Below are 20,769 nucleotides of genomic sequence, written 5' to 3'. Positions count from 1 at the left end.
AAAACTTTACTTGAACTGCCAATCAAAAGTTGGTGATAAATCTGCAGTAGACACAAATCATTTATACCATCTTAGATCCTTCTACACAAAGGCCAGAGGTGTCGCTCAAAGTTGTCTTGCCAAGCTGAGAGAAACTGTGTGACAACACGACCAAAAATGTTTGCACATCCTCATGCATGTCTCTGCCTCCTGTGTCTCCACACAATGACACATGAGTCATGCCAGCACAAGAAGGAATCGAATGAGCGGATCAAGTGAAGTTCTCCACCCTAATAAAACAAACATCCTGTAATGTGCAACCAAACAAAAATGCTCCAGTGTCCTCCACTCCTCCACATACACCATCAATTCACAAATAAACGTTAGAACAAATAAAGGCTGGGACAAATACCTGCACAACAAAAAGGAGCAACTCGTATCATTACATTCCTTAAACTTTGATTTAAAAAGACAAAGTTTTATTATGTAAAAGGCTTTATCCTTAGGGAATCTTTTCAACCATATGATTTTAAAGGCATTTTCTATATTTAAAGGTTATTTCCTTTATCCTGGAGGAAGGTGTTTGATGTGCCATCACATCACTACACTGATGATGTGTTATTCAACCTAGTCTCCTAAAAATTATATTTGTATACTAAACTGCTTTTTCCTAATAATGCCTTGGTGAAAAAGTAATTGCTGCATGTATTATGTTCAGACACAATGTTATTTAGACTGAAAGAAACACTACATTTATGTAGCCTACTTCATACCGGCCTACAAAGTTAAGTCCACGTCCACTCTTCTGTCTGTGGTTAAGTTCAGGCAACAAAACCACTTTAGTTAATGTCAGAGGAAGACCGAGATTATGGTTAGAAGTTGGTAATAAATCTGTGTTATAGCACTGCTGGAATTTTCTGTATTACATAAAGAATCTAAATGATGCTGTAGCCACTATGAGTGGATATTGCAATATTATTAAGCACAGAACAAATAAAATAAACCTTCAGTTAACACGTCGCTTTGGACAAAAGCGTCTGCTAAATGAAATTGGAACAATGTAACATTGTAGACATTACACTGAAGCATTAAATATCATAATTTTTGTGACTTGCCATGCACATTAATGAAAAACAATTATTTTAAAGTTGTTATCTCGAAGATCTCAGTTTCGTTTTCTTCTCAACAGTAATTGCTGGAGGACATGTCCCAGATATTCCAAACAGTGTCGCATGCGTGACGCCCACGGCTGACTCCCTTTGATACGGTTGTAACTAATTTTCCTCGCTGACGGTCGCTTTCCTTTTTAGACAGTTTGACTTCACCTGAGCGTTGAATTTGTTTGTTCTTCTTTAGACTTTCACTTATTTTTGAAGTTGTATCTGTAGTCATCCATCTTTTCTTTGTTTGTTCAGCCATAGTAGATAACTGTTTTAACTGTTACTATAACACTTGCACAGACCGGAAAAGCAGCCGCTTATCTCCGCCTGCCCTCTCTGGCAGACCAACCACTGCTAGCTGATGGAAAACGCGTCACTAACTGGGCGCCGCTTGGGATTTTTTCCGTGAAAGTTGTCACCTACACCCAGTCTGTAAAACTGCAAATGCAAAGGCTTTCATCAGTGGGCCATAGATCAATCACCATTGCATTACCTCATTTGGCGATAGATAGTGACTTAACAGACATTTATTTAAATGAAAAATATTATTACTTTAAGTTATGAGTGGCCGAATTTGGTCGGCAAAATGTTTCACCCAAAACATATTTACTTTTGAAGTTACTTGTAAATGAACATGACTTATAGATGAAAGGGCTAATGTTATAAAGCGCTGATTAGAGTCTTATTGTTGTTCTTTCATGACTTTGAGAAAAAAAAAATGTTTCACAATAAAAGAGGGATCATTTTTAACATGATCAGTCTTGTTATCATTGGTTTGGTAAATTTCTTATGAATGGTAAAATGACCCATCACCACTTTAATACCCCAAAGTTGTTTGTATAACAATGATTTAAAATTGATAGCAGTGAAGAATTTTGTTTCATTATATACTTAAACAATAAATTGCAAAGAAACGTCTGAAAGATTTTATAGTGAAAAGTTTGGATTGTTTCAGCAGCAAACTCAGCTTCATATTAAATATGATGAAATATTAACCGGAAATTAAAACTACAAAGTAAAATGTGTCTTCTCTCTTCAGGTGAGTAAATGAAGTCCCTGCCCTGCCCACTATTTGAGTGACGCACATTGTCTTTGTGGGCTGTGAAATGTGTAACATCTGCAGCTCTGATCCAGTGACAACAGAATGTCACACCGTAACCAAGACCAATAAAAAGACAAAACAAAAACACATCAATCCTGAAGCATCTCATATTCACTGATCAACCAGCTCACTCACATGGCATGCAAATGCTTCACTCTGTGATACACTCACACACGCACAAACACACCCTCAGCTGAACCTCCAACAAAGCTAGGCAGGCAGAGAGAGGCACTAATTGTCCAGGGTGGAGCACAAAGAGAAACATACTGCTACTCTTCAAATGCTGTACATGTATTGTGAGGTGTAGACAGCTACAGTTATTGACTTAGCATCTCTTACGTTCAACACAGTTTTAATTAATAATCTGAACAACATTAACTTAACACTGCCAGGGATCTTTTTGGTTTTTGCTTCTATTTATAAGTCGTGTCTTTGTGTGTGTGTTATGTTACCGTTGTTACTGTGTCGGACACAGTCCTGCAGCACGGCATGCCACTTCTTCTGCTCCTTCTCTGTCATCACGCAGAAGTAGTAGTGACGAGCGTACGGATGCCACAGGATGAGGGGGAACTGGGTCGCACACTTGATAAATGGATGACTTCCCACTTTGGCCTTGATACCTACAACAGGTCACATGACAGGAGTGGAATGGTAAATTACAAGATTTAGAGAGCGCTCTCCAAAGAAAAAATGTTTAAAATAGTAAAGTCTAATCAGCACTAGTTTGACTTATACATAAGGTGACTTTTGGCTTAACATTAAAGGGTTATTCTGGTATTTTTTCAATGAGGGCACTGTTATTACATATTTCGGGGTCTAAATTACAAACAGGGACAGAGTTTTGAAGTTGCTTCAAATAGACTCTTCTGCCAGCTGCTGGCAAATGCGTATGATCAAGACAAGAACGTATACGTAATGTGTTTGTTTTTGCCACAGACAGGCTCCAATGTTATTCTAAATAGTAAATGGGCTATACTAAAATAGCACATATACTTTTCACACACACTTTCACACACTGATGGCAGAGGCTGCTACGTAAAGTACCTGACTGTCAAACAGTAATCATTCAAACACCGATGACTAAGCCAACAGGAGCAATTTGGTATTCGGTGTCTTGCCCAAGGACACTTCGACATGTGGACTGAGGAAGCTGGGGATCGAACCACCAACCTTTCGATTGAAGGACGACCGACCACTGAGCCACAGCTACCCCCTAAGTGTCTATGACAACATTACAGAAAGAAAAAGGCCTTTTTGTTAAATAAGCATTTATTCTATTATATAAAGGTTTATCTCTGAAGGGTTTCTTTTCCGTGATATAATTAGACACTTCAAATAAAAATCTCAGTCTGTCCGTGGCAAAACTAGCACTTGTGGAAGTGGAAGTACTTTGATGGGCGCTTAACCCCCCAAAGGTTATATTGCAGCCTTTACAGCTAGTTTGGCGGCTGTCGGCTCATGCAATCTACTGTAACAATTTCAAACTTTTTTGAACTATCTTAGTCATCAAGACCCCATTTTTTTGTAAAAAAAAAATATGGCCAAGGTTTAAAGATTTTTCTCCCGCTGTCCTTTGCCTACCTGGCAGGCTGGAATTAATCAGATCCATGTATTCCTCCATTGAGGCCAGGGCTTTGTAACCAGCACAGTTAATGGTTGTTTTCGGGTGAAGGCCCCGATCATGTGCCTGTAAGAGAGACGGCATACATGCAAAGCTATTTAACAGAAGAGCCCAAATTACCAAATTAGAAAACTGTTAAGTCAAGAGAGAAGTGCACTCACTGCTTTGCTCTCATAGAGGCTGATGGTGTAGCTGTTTGGCACGGATACAAAGCGATTCCTGAACTTCCGGTTTTCCTCCAGATGCTGAAAGAGATTCCCTGAGAAGATGGAGCGGCCTGCCAGAGGGTCCTGAAAATTCATAGAGACACTTAAGCATATTGAATTGCCATATTCTATGTATAATTTATCTTGTGACACCAAGCATTGTGTAATAATGAGATGTCTCATAATAGTTTGGGTTTTATTATTCTAACAGTTCAAAATTGTCTCCATCAGATCTTCATTAACTGTATAGATCTGAAGCTTCTTTAATGTTTCCAAATATGCAGCGGGAGGAGATTTCTGTTTAGTGTTTACACAAGGATACACACCACCCACTTTGTTTTCAGATTTCCTGTCTTAGATCAAATAATACTGTGACTTCTCAGAGAGGAAGACACGCACAAAGGACACAAAAGGGAGTAGCAGAGCTGAAACAGAAAGAGGGGCTTGTGTCAGACAACAAACTGGCTGGTGGAATTATCCTTCACTCTGTTATGTTGATGGATCACAGGCTAATATTCTTAAAAACATATTTATATTGTACTGGTGCATATAAGTGCATAATTTCAGTCCAATATTTGTACACCTTTTAAATAAACATTAAGAAACAAAGCCCTGCAGTTACTTATGTGTGCGCAAAGTGTTGATAAATGCATAATGCTTAATTTCTGTCATTGGCACACATGAGCAGCTTTCCTCCACATGGTGACGAGAGCAGATGAACTGCCATCATTAAATTCAAACAGAATCTCTGCTCATGTGTGAAATGTGCCCCACTTACTCTCTTACACTGAATGAAAATGTAGACAAAAGTGGGACCTTCAGTACATTCAGTAACCAAAACAGTTGAAAGAAATGCAAAAACTGAAGTGATAAAGCAGAGGTCTCGCTTGTGATGTACTGGTACATGGACCCCAAGAATGAGCCCATTCATGCACCCTGTGTAACATAAAGCTCTGTTTGTTTAACAAAGCCTACATTGATGCAAGTTAATGGAATGCACAAACAATTTAGTGACATTCACAAGTACCAACGCATGTTGTAAAGATGGCAGCAAGGGAGCTCAAGTGATTCAAGTTAGTTAAAACAGAATGCTGAGGTGCAAATTTTGATCATTACTCCGATGTATTTTAATCGCTCAATTTAGGTCAAAATAACTACTTTTTTAGGGTAAGAACTTTCATCCTTAACATCAAAATGCATCTTAAAGGTGGAAATGGAAGTTGAATGATAATTATTTGTTTTTACAACTTGAGTAATTCTTATTTTCATGTTTTGGCCATTGCTAAAGTCAGTAATGATAACACTGTACTCACCAAACTGAGTGCTTAGATCTAGGAAAATAGCGACATTGCTTAAAATACTCAGATGGGTCAGGGGAAAAAAAGCAGTTGGATGATGACCCAGGTTAGACAAACATATTTTGAAGGCAAAACAGTTTTTTTCAGCTGATTATAAATATCTATGAGAGTTTACAGACCATCTTCCTGACTCAACTGTGACCGACTGTCTCTGTTGTAGTGTGCACACACCTTTTTCCTGTGTAATAACAGTACTGAACCCACCTTTTAGAATAGAGTTGCAACTGCCTCTTATAGTCGGTCTATTTTTTAAGTTGCCCACCTTTCTGTTTTTGGTTCCTATCTGTTACCATTGGGGCGGAACTAATTAGCGCCGAATGTAGCGCAGAACTAATTTAGCCACATGTTAATTAGCATGTAAATTACGATCTAATCCATACTTGAATTGAGACGTGAAAGTTGCGTTATTGAGGTATTTTTTATGCTGTTTTTCAAGTGCATACATTATACGATTGCGAAGTGTGTAATTAAGTCTCTGCTTAACAAGTGAGCTGAGTGACCAATTTATTTAAATGGTGCTCCCGCTTGTATTGTAATGTGTTTGTTAGCTATATTATGTACTATTACTGGCTTAAGATGCTACAATGTATAGCTATAGGGGCTTAGATTGTAAAGACAAGACAAGCATATTGTTTAATTTCATTTATTGTATACTTGATTTATTTTCTCTCTCTCTCAAACCAGTTCTCAAGGGCTGGAGTTAAACCACGTTTTTTAAATCATGATTTTGTGGCTCGTGTCTATCTCTGGAAGGAGCTACAAGACTTGTTAAGATAATCTTGATTAACAGTTGGCTTGTTTACACACCGTCTGTTTATCTGACTGACTGTGTTGTGGTTTCCCCAGATGCCAGAAAATTACTTTGGTGAGTACAATGTTATCACAATCTGTATATATGATAGCAAAACCTATAAAAGTAAAATCTAAGTTGTAATAAACTGGAATATTCCTTTAATAATCAGTTTAATATAGAATTAAAAATATATCAAAGTTATTAAGTCCTGTCATTGGTTGAAGCTGCATACTTTACACAACCTCTCTTTTATATTTATACAGTGCACTTGCCTTTCTGTGAAGCAGCTGTGACTGCGCACCTCCTCCTCCTTCTATCTCAAATCGCACACTGTTGAAGAGAGCGACTGCGTACTGCTGCTCGTACATGTCACTGAAGTCCTTCATCACATCTCTGGTCCGAGCTGCAGGGGCACACAGACAGACAAAGAGATCAGGAAACATCCATACAGGCACAAATGTATGTGTTATTCTCATTACTTCTATAGCACTCGTATTTAAGTCACAGTGCAGTTAATAAAATACATCAAGTTATAGTCTTTAAGGTAAACATAATTGAGGTAACTACCACAGAAGACTGAACACTGCAGTGCTAATGAAAAAAGCTTGAATGAAAGAGTTAAATAGTGGCTTTGGTCTAACACAAATTTGTAGAAAGCATATTTCATCAGGCGTTTGAATTAATTTCTAACAAAGTCTTGCAGCATTCCTGATTTCCTCATTCTACTTATTTGGCAAACTTTTCAAAACTTGAATTGCAAATAAAATGTAAAATTTAAGCTGAGTGTAAATGGGGTAAATGCTGCAATTTTTCTGTGGAGATGAAAACACAAGTCCCTATATGTCAGAAAAGCCACACTCACTGCTGCTATCAAGTCTTTATGGAAAGTGCTGTATGATAACATTTAAAGCAGGCCTTTTAGAAAGAAAGCACAAGTTACTGTGTTGCAGTATCAGAAGAGTTACTATATAACATGGCTGTCTGGTCCAGTTCTGTCATTGGTAAAGCTTTTGGGATGGAAATCGTTTGCATAGTTAAAATACAAATACAGTCAAATGAAGTTTGAATGGAGCTGCTGCTCAACTGACTGCCAGTGCAATTTAAACAATAGTCTCTACCTTCAAATGAAATTTAAGACCTACTTTTTTTCAGACTCAATTTTTTTTTTGCACCACGATTTAATCAAATACAAAAATGTCAGAGACGATTTACTTTTTATTGAAACACATTTTCTTTATATATATATATATTTTTTTTAAATATCAGCGTCCTGACTAGAGCAATACAAGTATCAAAAGGCTGGTGCCAAATATCTGTATTTTAATTTACAAATATACAGTGTTTTAAACAGATTTCCCTTCGTTTGACTCACTGCTTCACTACTTCATGACTCGCGGTGGCGCTTATGACATGAATGAGGGTCACGTTTAGGAAATGATAAGGCCAAAGAAGAAGTTAATCAGATATTGTGATGTATTATTACATGATTGTCTTGCAAAATCAATTATTTCGCAAAAAATTGCTGTATTGTGATATTTTCGTTATTGTGGGTTATCCTGCGATTCCCTCCTATAAATGATCGTTGGGTGTTGTGTCAATAAACCTGAATCAATGTGTTCCTGTATTGCATTGGTCCTTTCTACATAGACTCAGCCTTTTTTTTCTACCAGCACTGCAGACAGCAGCATTCTAATAAATTGCCCCTTAACCTGCTGGAGGGGACATGAGCTTTTCCCACGTTCCAGTGCTGGAAAAAAAGAGTCAGTTTGCGAGCCGATCGCTGTGTTTGGCTCGGTCAGCAGCAGACAGTGTTGACCATGATCTGTTTATGGAAGGAGCAACACAGGAAGGAGGGAGCCGGCCTGCAGTGGGAGTGCAGGAAGGAAAGAGCTGACAGGACAGAATAAGCAGGGAGAGAATGTGGAGGAGACAGGACAGGGACACATAAACTTATTAAAAACACCGTGTCTGACCAGGAGGAGATGGTTAGACCGGTCACAGGAAATAAAGCAGAAGATTGTGAGACAGCTAAAACAAAGGCTTTCTCTAAATCCCCGGGTTAGGAAGGCTAACTATTGAACCTTAATACTTTTATCGGGCCTGAACAGAGTGCACAAATTGTCAAATACTAACAGTTGGCTCTGAATGTCAAGTCAAATTTGTAATTCAGTTTATTTAATCAGAGAGTTTAGAATTTAAATCTATTTTACTCTTAGACTGTTATTGTTTGTCTGCTTGAGAAATGAAAAATCTAATCAGCTCTCAAAGTTATCAAAAAGGTATTACTTTACTATCAGAACCAAAACTCGTATGTCGTATCTGCACACGACTGCCAAGTTCTACTGTAAAGGGGTATCTTATTGTCCCTGAAGGTTGTTATTTAATATATTGTTGTCAGAAGTTTGTTACTGAAGTTATAGGTCTCTAAATCTCAGACAGTTTTTCTATCCATCACCCACCTCCTACCTCAAAGAATATTTAAGAGATATGGGGTGGCTCTGGCTCAGTAGTAGAGTTGATCATCTGTCGATCAGAGGGTTGAGGGTTGGATCCCTGACTGCCACAGTTTACATGTCGAAGTGTTAGTGTGCAAGACACTGAACCCCAAATTGCTCCCAAAGGCACAGCCATCGATGTTTACCATAAACCATTATTTTAACTAACTTTATAGAAGCCCATTTATTAGTTTTGTGCTCTATTGGAGAGTATGTGGGTCTTAAAATGTTATGTTATTATCTTTATCTATCCCTATTGGAACGCATAGAATCCATATTGCAAGATTTTACCGCAAAAGTTATCTTGTATTATTTTGTGCCCACATTTTTTTTAAAACTCTCAGGACCTGAGAAGCTCTGTTTTTATCTGATTTTGTCCCTTTTGTTAACAAAAGAATGACGAAACTAGACGAGAAGCTTTCTCTATTCAGTGTGAATTTTCCCAAGTTGAGTTTGGCTTCCATTCAGAATGTGCAAAGAGTCAGTACTTTCAGCTTGTCGTCTACCTTATTGCTGTGCCAAAGTCAGCAGACTGTGCAAGGATGGCCTTTTGGGCATTTGAAAATGGTAATTTTGGGAACAAATACCACATCATAAATCTCACGCTCAGACCTCTGTTTTAACTTGGCATGCCAAAGAGTTCTGTAATATCCATATATCCACCCCATCAATTATTTGCTATTTCCTGGTGCTTTCTTACCATACCATAACCATACAGAAAACAGGGAGGACATTAGACATCCGTCAGTTAGAAAGTCAATAATTAAAGCCTGGATCATCTTTACATGTTTCGGTTATCTATTTAAAAGTCACATAAAGCAAGATATTCTTAGGTAAATTTTATGGCAACCCATAATACAGCTGTTGAGATATTTCACCAAACGAGAAAAACATGGCTGTACCAAACACCTACTGTCAATGTATACGACTTCCTGCCAAAAAAAACTAACACTGTTCTCTCTGAATGGCCCGTAGTGATAAGTATCCCACACAAGATTGTTCTGGGGACACTGACGTGATACCTTTCCAAGTCTACATCAAAACGAAGACTGGATGAGCAAACTCCCATGATCTGTTTTGTAACCCTGCAAGAGTAAAGAGCTGGTCCGCTGGTCCATGATCAGGATGTATTGCTCCTACTGGATCTGAGGTTTGACAGTTGGTCAAAAGAGAGGCCTGTCAGCCAAGACCACCCAACCCATGTCAAGAGCCTTCAGCATCTCAGAGCATATCTCATCCACAATTGGCAACGTACCACTGAGGAGCTTTTTAACTACCTCAGCCACCCCTGCCAACTGAGGCTCCCTGGTTTTAGACTCTGATTCCTCAACTGTGGAAAAGCTGGTTGGGATCTGGAGTTCATCAAAGTGCATTTACAACTGCCTGATAATTTCCACATTCCTGCATTCTAGTTCTCCTTTTTGCTGAACAAAACCCGAGCCAAGCTCTAACGGTTTGCTAGAACTTTCTTGGGAGGAACCCAAAGTCCTTCCCCATAGCCTCCCTAAACTCCTCTAACACCTAGGTTTTTGCTTTGGCAACCACCAAAGGGACAACCCATCTGATCTCCCAATACCTGTCTGTTGCCTCAGAAGACCTTGAGGCCAACCAAACCCTTCAGCTCCTTCTTGACGACCTATTTTGTTCATTGATGCCTACAAGTTCAGCAGTGATACCACGCCAAGCACTGACCTTTAAACCACAACTCTGCAATGGAGGTTTTGAACATGGCCCACCTGGATATCATGTCCCCAAGCTCCTTCAGATTTCTTCCAGAGGTTAGCATGAAAGACCACACAAACAGCAAAACGTTCCTATTTCAACTTAAACACTTTTTGGTTTACCAGGTCAGCCTGGCAGTCTCCCCATCCAACTGATCCAACTTACCATCAAACAGTGGTAATCAGTTGACAGCTCTGCCAAGCCACAGATCTGATACGACCACAAAGTCAATCGTAACTTTTTGGCCTAAGATTCTACCAAGTACACTTACGAAACACCTTCAGCATGAGCATGATATTTTTGGCCAATCCATGAAACATCCAACACAGAAGTCCAATAAAAAAGAACCTCAGGTCTGCGTGGGGGAGGCACAGTGGGGTTGGTTGTACTGGCAGCCGGACGGGTGGCAAACTGCACTGGGATTATATATTATTGAAAAAGTTGGGTCTTTGACAGAGTATGATAGGCATTTTAGCAAGTTTGAAATGTGTTAGTGAGTTTGTTAAGAAACATTAATTATTACTAACAAGTAAAATGCATGGTGATTCACTTTGTGCATATTACATCTATGTCTCGAGGGAGATCAGTTAGTGAGAATTTACTGGTATAGGGAGGATGAAGAAAACTCCTCACTGGGAGGTACACACTTCAAAGAAGACTCCCAAGTCCCAAGAAATTCTGCGCAGTCATCACTTGTTCTCTTTCTATCTATCTCTCTCTCCCTCAGACACACACACACACACACACACACACACTTGCATACATGCAAAGAAGAAAGCAAAAGATCTACAGAATAAGGGGGAGAGGACACAGAGGAAGGGTGTGTGTGAGAGGCCGAGAGCAGTTTCAGCTATTGATCTTGTGACATGTTTCTACCTGCTTCTCTTCTGCAGCTTCCCTCTGTCTTCACCTCTCCCCCCTAAACTGACTCATGTCTACATGTGTAGGCCTATCTTCTTTTCAACCAAAGTTAGTATTGCGCCATTTTAGATCATCTAACAGAATACTTGAAATGATGGTAACTTTGAGTACATGTGTTTAGAAGTTCATGTGGGCTTTCATGTTCAAAGGTCTAGCTATAGTGAGGATGACATTACATATTGAACAGTCCTGTTCCATTGCAGTATAGAGCTTGATATATGGTCCCATAATCATAATAAAATAATCAGTGGTTAAGTCAAGTCAGTGTTCAGTTTTAAAATTGCTTGTTTGACCAACAGTCAAAAGGTCAAGATGGCACCTTAACAATGTAAATCCTTCTATTTTGAACTGCGTCTGAGAGTATTTCTTTCTAAATCACAAGAAACAGCAACAACAAACAAACTGAGTGCTTGGACCTCAACATCATAATCTTTGGTTTCCAGAAGTGGCTTCCCCGTATGCCTGCCAACATACTCACACAACTTCAGCTAAAAGGACGCTGAAAGCGCAGCTTCTTGCCAACTCAGGAATAAAAACAAATTTTCTCCATTTTCCTGAAATGATCTGGAACTTGGACCATGCATTTCCAAACTTCTTCTAGCAATGACTGTTTTATACTTTCAAGGAAGCATTTACAGATCAAGTTACATGTTGTAGCCTCTGCTCACATACCCTGTACAAATAATCACACAGACCTGCACAGCTCACAGTGGGAGGCCGGAGCAATCTGAGACTTAAATAGCAGTCAGTCCCAAACTTACACAAGCATGCTCCCCTTTGGGAAACCTACTTATTATCTCAGAGAAATAGGCCTGCAACAGAGATCAAGATTCAGGGCAACTCTTGAAGTAGAGCAGAGCAACAATGCGCTGATGTGAATGACAAGCTTTGTCCTAGAATGAAACAAGGGATAGGTGACTGTAAGTTGCTGGGAGGGATTTCCTGATAAGAAACGATAAAGCTCAGGGTCTGTTCCAGAGTTTTATTCAGTGTATTAGTTCGATTAATTATATTTTGTTTTTTTGATAAGTTATGCAGGGATGTTCCAGTGCTCTTTTTCTCTGCATGTCAGTATGACAGCTAAGTTTAAAGTTAATTTGTTTTATCAATAACGTATTTTTTGCAAAGACATTTGAGTTTACGGCACATTTAAATCAATTTAATGACTTCTAAGGCTGAGTGGGGATATTTTACTTTTCCTGGATGTGTTGAACCTGCATGAGTTTATATAAAAGACTAACACATGAGCAAGACATAGTTGTGATTTATTATGTAATAGCTATGTAACGATACCTCGACTAGAGGATAAACAAACTCCAAGCTGCAAGTCGCAAGTTGTTACAGACTTTTACGAAGATTAAAGTTATTTTGGTATGAATAAAATAACTTCAAAGGAATTTCAGTCCGTGGGAAACTGTCTTCCTCAGTCCTGCAGCTACACTTTTCTTACCTGTAATCATCTCCCGCCTGCTCTCATCCAGGTGAGAGGAAACCACGTCCCCCATGTTGACAGGAGAGCCTCGCTGATTCTGCGCGTATCCGGGCGGGTTACAGGTTAAAATCAAAGAGAGATCCGAGCAGAGCCGCTGGGAAAATGCTTCACTTCCCCCTGAGAGGCGCACGGCTGTGGCGCTACTGTGTCTCTGCTCTCCCGCTTTCTCCAAAGTCCGGAGGAGGCGAGGCTACAACCCCGCCGGTGAGGAGCATTAGGAGGTGAACACTCGGCTGGTTCACAGCGGCTGGACACACCCTCTGGGAGTCATCACTGGTCCGACGTGTTCGGCTGTGCCAAGGGTGGGGCAAGAGCCAGGAGCTTAATACACAAGCATAATATTCAATATTTACTGTGTGTGTGGTTGTTATCTTCATTTGCAGCCCAACTTTATTTGGCTTTAATTTAAACCGTTTAAAACTAATGTCCATGATCTTATATATCTTATCTTATATCTTTACTGTAGATCATTCTTATAAAAAGCGGCTTATTTCAAAGAAGCTTTATGAATGTGCATGTTCAATAGGCTACGCTTAAAACCCAAAAGAAACAGACGATTATTAGTGGGTTTTGCACGAAGAAAAAGCGTTTTCCATGATGCCAAGTCCCGCAGAAAGAAATCTGCTGCCCCCTTGTGGACAATTTAGTTGTTGACTATTTAATTTTGAGTCTGTGTTCACTGCAGAAAATCTCACTGAAGTCTTCCACAGTAGTGATACAAATAAGTCACAACATTGTTATTGTAGATATTAAAGGGTATGAAATATCATTTTAAATACATCTTTAATAATGCTTAATGCCAAATGCAATGTGAAAGCCATCAGAATACCCTACTCTTACTTAGGATATTGTTAAGTTAGTGTTAGTTAGTTTTTTGGATCAAAATAAAGTAGCCTAACATTTTATAGCGTTGGTTTTTTAGGGCAAATCGACATGTAGTCATGACATTGGGCTCTGGAAGCTTTCTACCCAAATAATAGCAATCGGCTGTCATAGGAAGCATTAATCTCATCCTGATACTCCACACTCCTTAAAAAAAGGATCACCAAAAAAGAAGTAACAGTTTGATTGCTTCAATAATATAGGCCTTATAGATTGGTTTTAATCTGTATTACTGGACGACAAACACTCAATGACGTGTTTCTAGAAAATATATGTCATGAATAAAATAAGGACTAGAGCCTTAATAAAAGTACAATACTATTTAAGCTAATAAATGTGAATTGTAGGCAACACCACCAATGAGGGGATGGTGCGGAAGGATACGCCGTGACGTTTCCTACTGAAGGCTCCTCCGCTGCGATGTGAGGTGAGCACAGAGAGGAGGGAGAGAGAGAGAGAGAGAGAGAGAGGGAGGAAGCAAAGGAGGAACACTCGGTCCAACACTCAGCAGCATCATGGCACCTATCGGATTAAAGGCGGTGGTCGGCGAAAGTAAGATTTTTTATTATTACTATCCTGTTAAACATTTGGTGCTGCGCTGATGCGCGTCAATGCGGCTGTGATTGTGTGGAAGCGTGCGTCTGTTTTTGCAGGATGCGGATGTCGGCTAGTGCATCTGGATGAGGATGATGATGATGAAGGTGGTGCCGTTGGTGTTTCATTTATCCTGTTGTAAAGCGCATCCGAGTGGTGAGAGAGCTGTAGATAACCCGCAGAGGCTGGTTTGTCTCTGTAGCCTGCTGCGGTGTGGATGCGCAATTGTATTTCAAGCGGCGTAGACGTTAAAATGGCTTTAACAAGCGCTGATTAGCCCACTGAAAATTTAGGCATCGCTCTCCAGAAGGCTGCAGAGAGCCTGGAGGCGAACGTACGCCCTTTTAGTCTTAATCAGCGTTTATATCAGAAATCATCCGCAACATTTAGGTGGTTTTGGCTTAATACTGTTCTATAAGCTCCTCTAAACACTTCTAACATCTTGGTTAGCTAATTATAGGCAATAATTTAATATAAGGCTAAAGGTAATACAGTGGCTGGGGATTAACACACTCCATCCGTGGGATTCCCTGCTCTAAGCAGCGCCTCACCCCTCTGCTGGAGCAGGAATCGGTTGCGTAAAACACCCTTTCTCCACCAGAGCACCTCAGTGCTGAATCAAGCTGCTGTCAGCGCCGTTACACATCAATGGCGGATTGTAGCCAAGACGAGAAAGTTCACAAAAAAAGGCCTCTACCCATGAAATTCCGCATTATGTGTACACAGGCTACCGTCCAGTAACGATCAGTGAATGTCCTTCATCATCATCGTGCCCTTTACCGAGCAGTGTAATCCTGCATCCTTGGGAGGATGTAGACTCCACTGTTCAGTGTCTGATTTTGTCATTTAGACTCATTTATTTGGGCTGATGCTCGCGCAGTGTTGTGTGGTGCTGATGCAGGCCTGAACATGGAGGCGCAGCTCGATTCTGCTCAGCAGGGTCAGCTGGGTGCAAGTGTTGGTGGTCGTGATAATGTCAGACAGGCCTGCACGTAAAGACTCACAGAGCTCTGAGTGTGAACACAGGCAGACACTTCTTCAGCTGCACGTTTGTATCGTTTTTGGTAACGTGCCGTGTGTGTGTCGCAGGATTTGCTTCATCTGATTTTTTGACTGTCCAGCGTATTGATTCGGTTTCACATTTCACGACACAAATCCACACATCCCTTTTATGGTAACGTCCCGCCCTCTGGCAGTAAGATGGCTAACTCTCCAAATTTCTTCAGTCTTATAAGGATCATCATATTTGTCATGTGTGCTGCTGTGTTTGGCCCCCTACCGCCTCATCCCACCCCACCCCACCCCACCCTATCACACACACTTACATACTCACATCCACCTCCTCAGTCACACAGAGTATCTTTGCTTTGTTATGACAGAGGGTGAAAAGGTTTATGCTTTGGCTGAGAATCAGGCCTCCCACATGGAGCAAGAGTTGAGCCAGGAATGATAATTACCAACCTGAAAATGTGAATTCATGTGAAACATAGTACACAAATGGAAAGTTATATAATATATAATGAAATAATGTTGTTACTGATGGTATATATGGGGATTCTGCTGATTAATAATATATTAAGTACATAAATACGTATGCAGTTAGTACTCCATCAATTATATGGGTCACAATAATAAGAATTTAGAAATGCTGACACACTGTTATTATATATGTTAATAGTTTTTCATTTGTTTGCGTGGGATACAGTTGACAAGATTGATTTGAACAGTTTTAACATAATATAATCATATTGCGATAAGATAATTAAAACCCACTGATAATACCGAGTCATCAGCCAGCCCTGCTGTGGAGGTGGAGCAGATATTTTAGTGATTTTATAATAAGGAAATGCTGTTTAAACTAATGCTAATTGTAGTTTAGATGATAGTTAACATTATTGTGATCCCAGACTTAGTGCATTAGTGGTAGTTGTGCTTATGATAATGGAAGCATTTTTTTCTATTCAAGGTGAATGGACTAAGAGACTGCACCATTGCACAATAAAGCTCCACAAACATATTCTGGCATGTCCTACATTATTTAATTACTTAGGCCCTGTTAACTTGCTGTTATATAACCCAGTTTGTAAAACTAAAGGCAGGCGCATGCAGGCTCTCAGTGTCGGGTGAATCGTCTCTTCCAGAACAATGTAAACACGCGTGCATGTTTCCCAGTAGGTGAAGGCAGAGACGCAGCAGGCAACACCTGCGCTCTGTTTGGCTGAGGTGAAGCTGGGATGGGATTGGTGGAGATGGTGGGGGGAGAAAAGGGAGGGCGACACCATCATGGGTCCTCTCTGCAGTAGTGGATGTAGCAGCCAGGATGAAGGAGGGGGGATGGGCAGCAAGTCGAGCTTCACCCTCCCCTTTCATGACTGTATATGAGCATCAGTCCCAGAGAGCAGCAGAAGGAAAATAAGGCTGAAGGATGAGGATGCTCAGCTGCTAAAGCCGGAGCTAAGATATTTAAATCTCAAAGGTGCTGCTGCTCAGGTTGATGAAACTAACGGAGCACAGCAGTTCTTGTTGTATATTAAAAAACAGCGAATATAACAGAAACAATATTTTGTTTATGACACTTACGAAATGGAATTCATAAAAAGCTGTTAATTGTGCAGGTGTTTATGTCATTCTGTCCAATCCTGATTATTGTCATGAGGGGAAAGGCTTCTTTCTTATGTTGGCCCAGATGAGGAGTATCCATGTTTATTCATTAACTAAATCATTGATTTAGAGGTGGGTTTTATGGATGCAATTTGTATCACAGAATTTGTAATTTCCTCTTGTTATATTGATATTCTGATTTACTGCAGTAAGTAAAATCTGGAAATACAGATTGAGTAACTAGATGGGTATGTCTGGGCTCATATATCGGGAAATTACCTAACATTTCTTACATACAATTACTGCAGTTACGAGGTCCATCCTACACATATAGTGCTGTCAGATTGACACTCAATATCCAGCACATAGAGTGTATTCAGCTCCCCTCTAATCTCTATCTACAGATTCTACATAAAGATGCAGAATCTGTAGGTGCAGGACTCGATTTTGGTATCAGAAGTGTTCTGGTTTCAGTTTGAAGTGCGTTTGTAGTCTGAGCAGTATTGACTAATCACGTATCACACGGGTTTGGTTGAATGAAGGGTAAAGGCCCTGTGGGAAACAAAAGGGGCGGAATCCAATCCCCCGTGATGCCGTCCCCGCTCCAATCAGTTAGCTTTTTATTCATCTAAATAAACAGATATCTGCAGGCAAATGCAGCTAACAATCTGTTTTTAAACATCAAATCGAACTCCATTCTTGCTTCTCAAGTTGCCAGTTGGACCGTAAACAATGCAGCACACGGAAAAGAAAGTCTTGGCTGTAAGTACTTTATCACCAACTGCTGGCTACACCGGAAGCCCCAAAAAGTTGGCTGTTGCTTCCAGACGCTACATCGTTGTCTGACGAGAGCCGATGGGTTCCAAGATTGGCTCCTCTCAAGCTCCTACAGTGCTAACATTAACTAAGAAATGGAGTCTGCTAGGGATGGGAAACTCAACATACAGTTATTCTGCGATAATTGATATATTGCAAGAAAATCATATAATGATACATCACGATATCTGATAATGAAGAATACAAAATTCCCCTAAAGAAAGATGAAGTGCAGGATTCATGTATTTATTCACTGCAGTTTGATGTCAGTTTCACAGCATTTGACACACACTGAGATGAAACCATGTACGTGTTTTCAGTCTGTAAATGAAATTCACAGAACTATAGAACAACTTTTAGGACAAATTAGAACTGTGGATTTGAAAGTGGCTGGCGCATCTCTAGTCTTCTTCTTTTATCCTGCTGTCAGCGTCTTCTTCGGCCACTTAACTTACAGTCACATTACCCTCATTCATGTCATAAGCGACATCTGTTTAGAGCTCCATATACTGTAATTTAAAATATCAGTATTAGGTGATAATTGTATTGCACGATTCAGCACAACAATACATATTGCCGTATCCATATTTTGTCCCACCCCTAGAATCTGCTAATCTCATAAAACATCCAGCACCCAACACGATATAGATTTCAACATAAAACATGAAATGTTATCTTTACAGCCGGTTCGGCTGGACATTCCGAGGGGGACATTTGTGGGCTTTTGTTTGCTAAAGTTAGCTTGCTAACAGACAGACAAATTGCTAACCAGTAAACTGCTAATTCAAGTGTTGCTGGTCAATTGATTTCAGTCTCATGTAGGTCATGTCACTGTTTTGCCTGATGCTCACCCATCGCGCAATATGAAATTTAACACAGTCAATAGGAATCTAGCTGCAGTTCATGGCCATCAGTCTCATTAATAACAATGATTGTCTAAAAACTCTCCGTTGTATCACAATAATAATACATTTCCCAAAATGTCAACCATGCTGGTCTGTATGTTAAGAACAGAGATAGAATCAGGAAGCGGTTAGCCTACTTTAGCTCAGAGACTGGATGGAGAAACAGATAACCCGGGTCTATCCAAAGTTCAGTTTCTTGGCAAACAGAAGCCAGGTGAAGTGACTATGTCTCGACATCACAGAGAGGTTGCCAGGTTGGGGCAACGCCTGCGATAACTCGAGCTTGCAATTATTTAATAATGCGTCACTTCCACAGTCGCCTGACAACACTTCCTCCCAATCGGCGCTCTATTTAAGCTGCAAGATATCCGGTCTCTCCCTCTGCTCTGTCATTGCCACATTGTCATCGCTGCCCTGCACCAGTACTGCGCTCTTACTTTTAGCCCCGCCACCACCCCAGCATCCACCTGCAGGCTCCGAATAGGAGGTTTAAAATATTGTCTCATCACTCTGCATGTAAAATAAATTTGCGAGGAGTGACGAGGTCGGAGCCTAGACGCCAAACAAGAGCAATGTTCTGCTGCTGCAATAAACATTTCAAACTATAACAACGTGAGTTGTCTGACTGAACTATTACATGTGGTAGCTCGAGACGCTAAACAGGAGTAGGCTGAATCAGCAGATGGAAACACTGGATAACTCCAACATATTAACTTATCATAAAACTATATATGGTTTCTTTTTGCTTTTAACTGTGGACTAAACAAATGAAAAATGAGACTTTAATTATCTTATTTTAGAGGTGCTGGTATTGTTTTATTTTTTGATCTTTGGAAAGAGCCGAGCCGGCAGTTTTCCCCATCTTCCAGTCTTCATTCTGTTACGAGGCTAACCATGTCCTGACTCTACACACTGATATGACACTGACATTGATCTTCTCAATAAACTAATGTAAAGAAGGGATGCGACTCATTCAGTTCCCTTTTCCTTGGAAGGATCTGGAAGCAAGTAGCTGTGTACTCACCTCTGTGAGGGCTTTGTATAAGAGAAAGAAGGAGAAAGGTGAAACTTAAGGACAGTCAAACTCACACACAAGCTCACAGAAGCTTTCCATTGACCTTGGAAGCATCACTGAACCACAGCGTCACACACCCGTCTGGGTTCAGTGTGTGACGCAGTGGCTGCGGCCCCTGGGCCTCTGTAAATCTCACACACATACACTACAGATAATATCCATGCTGAAATGTCGCTGTGGTTACAGAGCATGAAGGGCTGGCTGAAATAGAGCTTTCTAATGCAGGGTTACAGTGGCTCATAATCTTAATGAATTCCCCTTCTCTTACACTGAGAGAGTGCTGTGTCAGAGCTGGCACACATCCTCCTCCTCCCACTCCTCTCAGCTGCACGTAACGGCTCTCACCATCCTCCCTCTGCAAACATGCACACATGTACAGTGCAGACATATTTATTACAGAAATAGCTACTTATAGAACATTGGTGCAGTGTGCAAGCCAAGTAGCGTCAACCAAGATGGCCCCTCAAGCCAAGGAGGAGACGATGATAAAGGAGAAAGAAAAGAGAAGGGGTGGCAAGGTGGTGATGTGTCAAGTTGTCCTCTCATATTATAAAAGGATTAAGTTTATACTGTGTAAAATAATATTGATTCAGACTTTTACTCTGCACATTAACCAGTAGAGCCCAGCTGGATGGACTGCAGAGCTCTCAGTGTCAGAGCTCCAGCTTGGTTGTAAGAGCACGCAGCATCACAGTTTGCTTCAGTATATTATGGTCTGTCTGCCATTTCCAGGGCATCTGGGCTCCTGTGAGCTGTTTTCCAGCTTCATGTAAATCCCTGTCTGGTTAGATTCTGTATAGTGATTAATCAAAACAATGTACGAACGGCTTGAAAGTATTAACTGACTCATTACATAACAAGATGGTGACTTCTTCCGGCTCCCTGCCCTGCTGTTTCTGTAAAAGAGCTAAAAAAGAATCACCTGATGAATCAGTTTGATAAGATGGTGAGCTGGCATTTAGAGCATCTTCTTTTATAATGTGTTGCGTCTCAATTAGTATGTAATATTTGGGGTATAATTAAAAAAGGAAATGATAAAATCGTGCT

At 40.3% G+C, this 20,769-nt stretch overlaps 2 protein-coding genes across 3 annotated transcripts in view; one reads left to right on the top strand and one right to left on the bottom strand.

Annotated features, from left to right (window-relative positions):
- Nucleotides 1-12,974, bottom strand: part of niban2a (niban apoptosis regulator 2a) — a 33,075-nt gene extending 20,101 nt beyond the window's left edge. The window contains exons 1-5 of the mRNA XM_069677219.1: nt 12,808-12,974; nt 6,492-6,622; nt 4,024-4,152; nt 3,823-3,928; nt 2,694-2,861 (exon numbers count right to left, since the gene is read on the bottom strand). Coding sequence (XP_069533320.1) covers nt 2,694-2,861; nt 3,823-3,928; nt 4,024-4,152; nt 6,492-6,622; nt 12,808-12,862 — 589 coding nt within the window. The 5' untranslated portion in view covers nt 12,863-12,974. The remainder of the gene's footprint in view (nt 1-2,693; nt 2,862-3,822; nt 3,929-4,023; nt 4,153-6,491; nt 6,623-12,807) is intronic.
- A 1,184-nt stretch (nt 12,975-14,158) lies between these two features.
- Nucleotides 14,159-20,769, top strand: part of stxbp1a (syntaxin binding protein 1a) — a 33,022-nt gene continuing 26,411 nt past the window's right edge. For both annotated transcript variants that reach the window (XM_069677359.1, XM_069677357.1), the window contains exon 1: nt 14,159-14,283. In XM_069677359.1, coding sequence (XP_069533460.1) covers nt 14,247-14,283 — 37 coding nt within the window. In that variant the 5' untranslated portion in view covers nt 14,159-14,246. The remainder of the gene's footprint in view (nt 14,284-20,769) is intronic.

This window comes from Semicossyphus pulcher, unplaced genomic scaffold (assembly GCF_022749685.1).
Source record: "Semicossyphus pulcher isolate SPU_LCO1_2020_fin unplaced genomic scaffold, fSemPul1.0.p SCAF_28, whole genome shotgun sequence".
NCBI lineage: Eukaryota > Metazoa > Chordata > Actinopteri > Labriformes > Labridae > Semicossyphus > Semicossyphus pulcher.
This window is presented reverse-complemented; position numbering and strand designations above follow the sequence as displayed.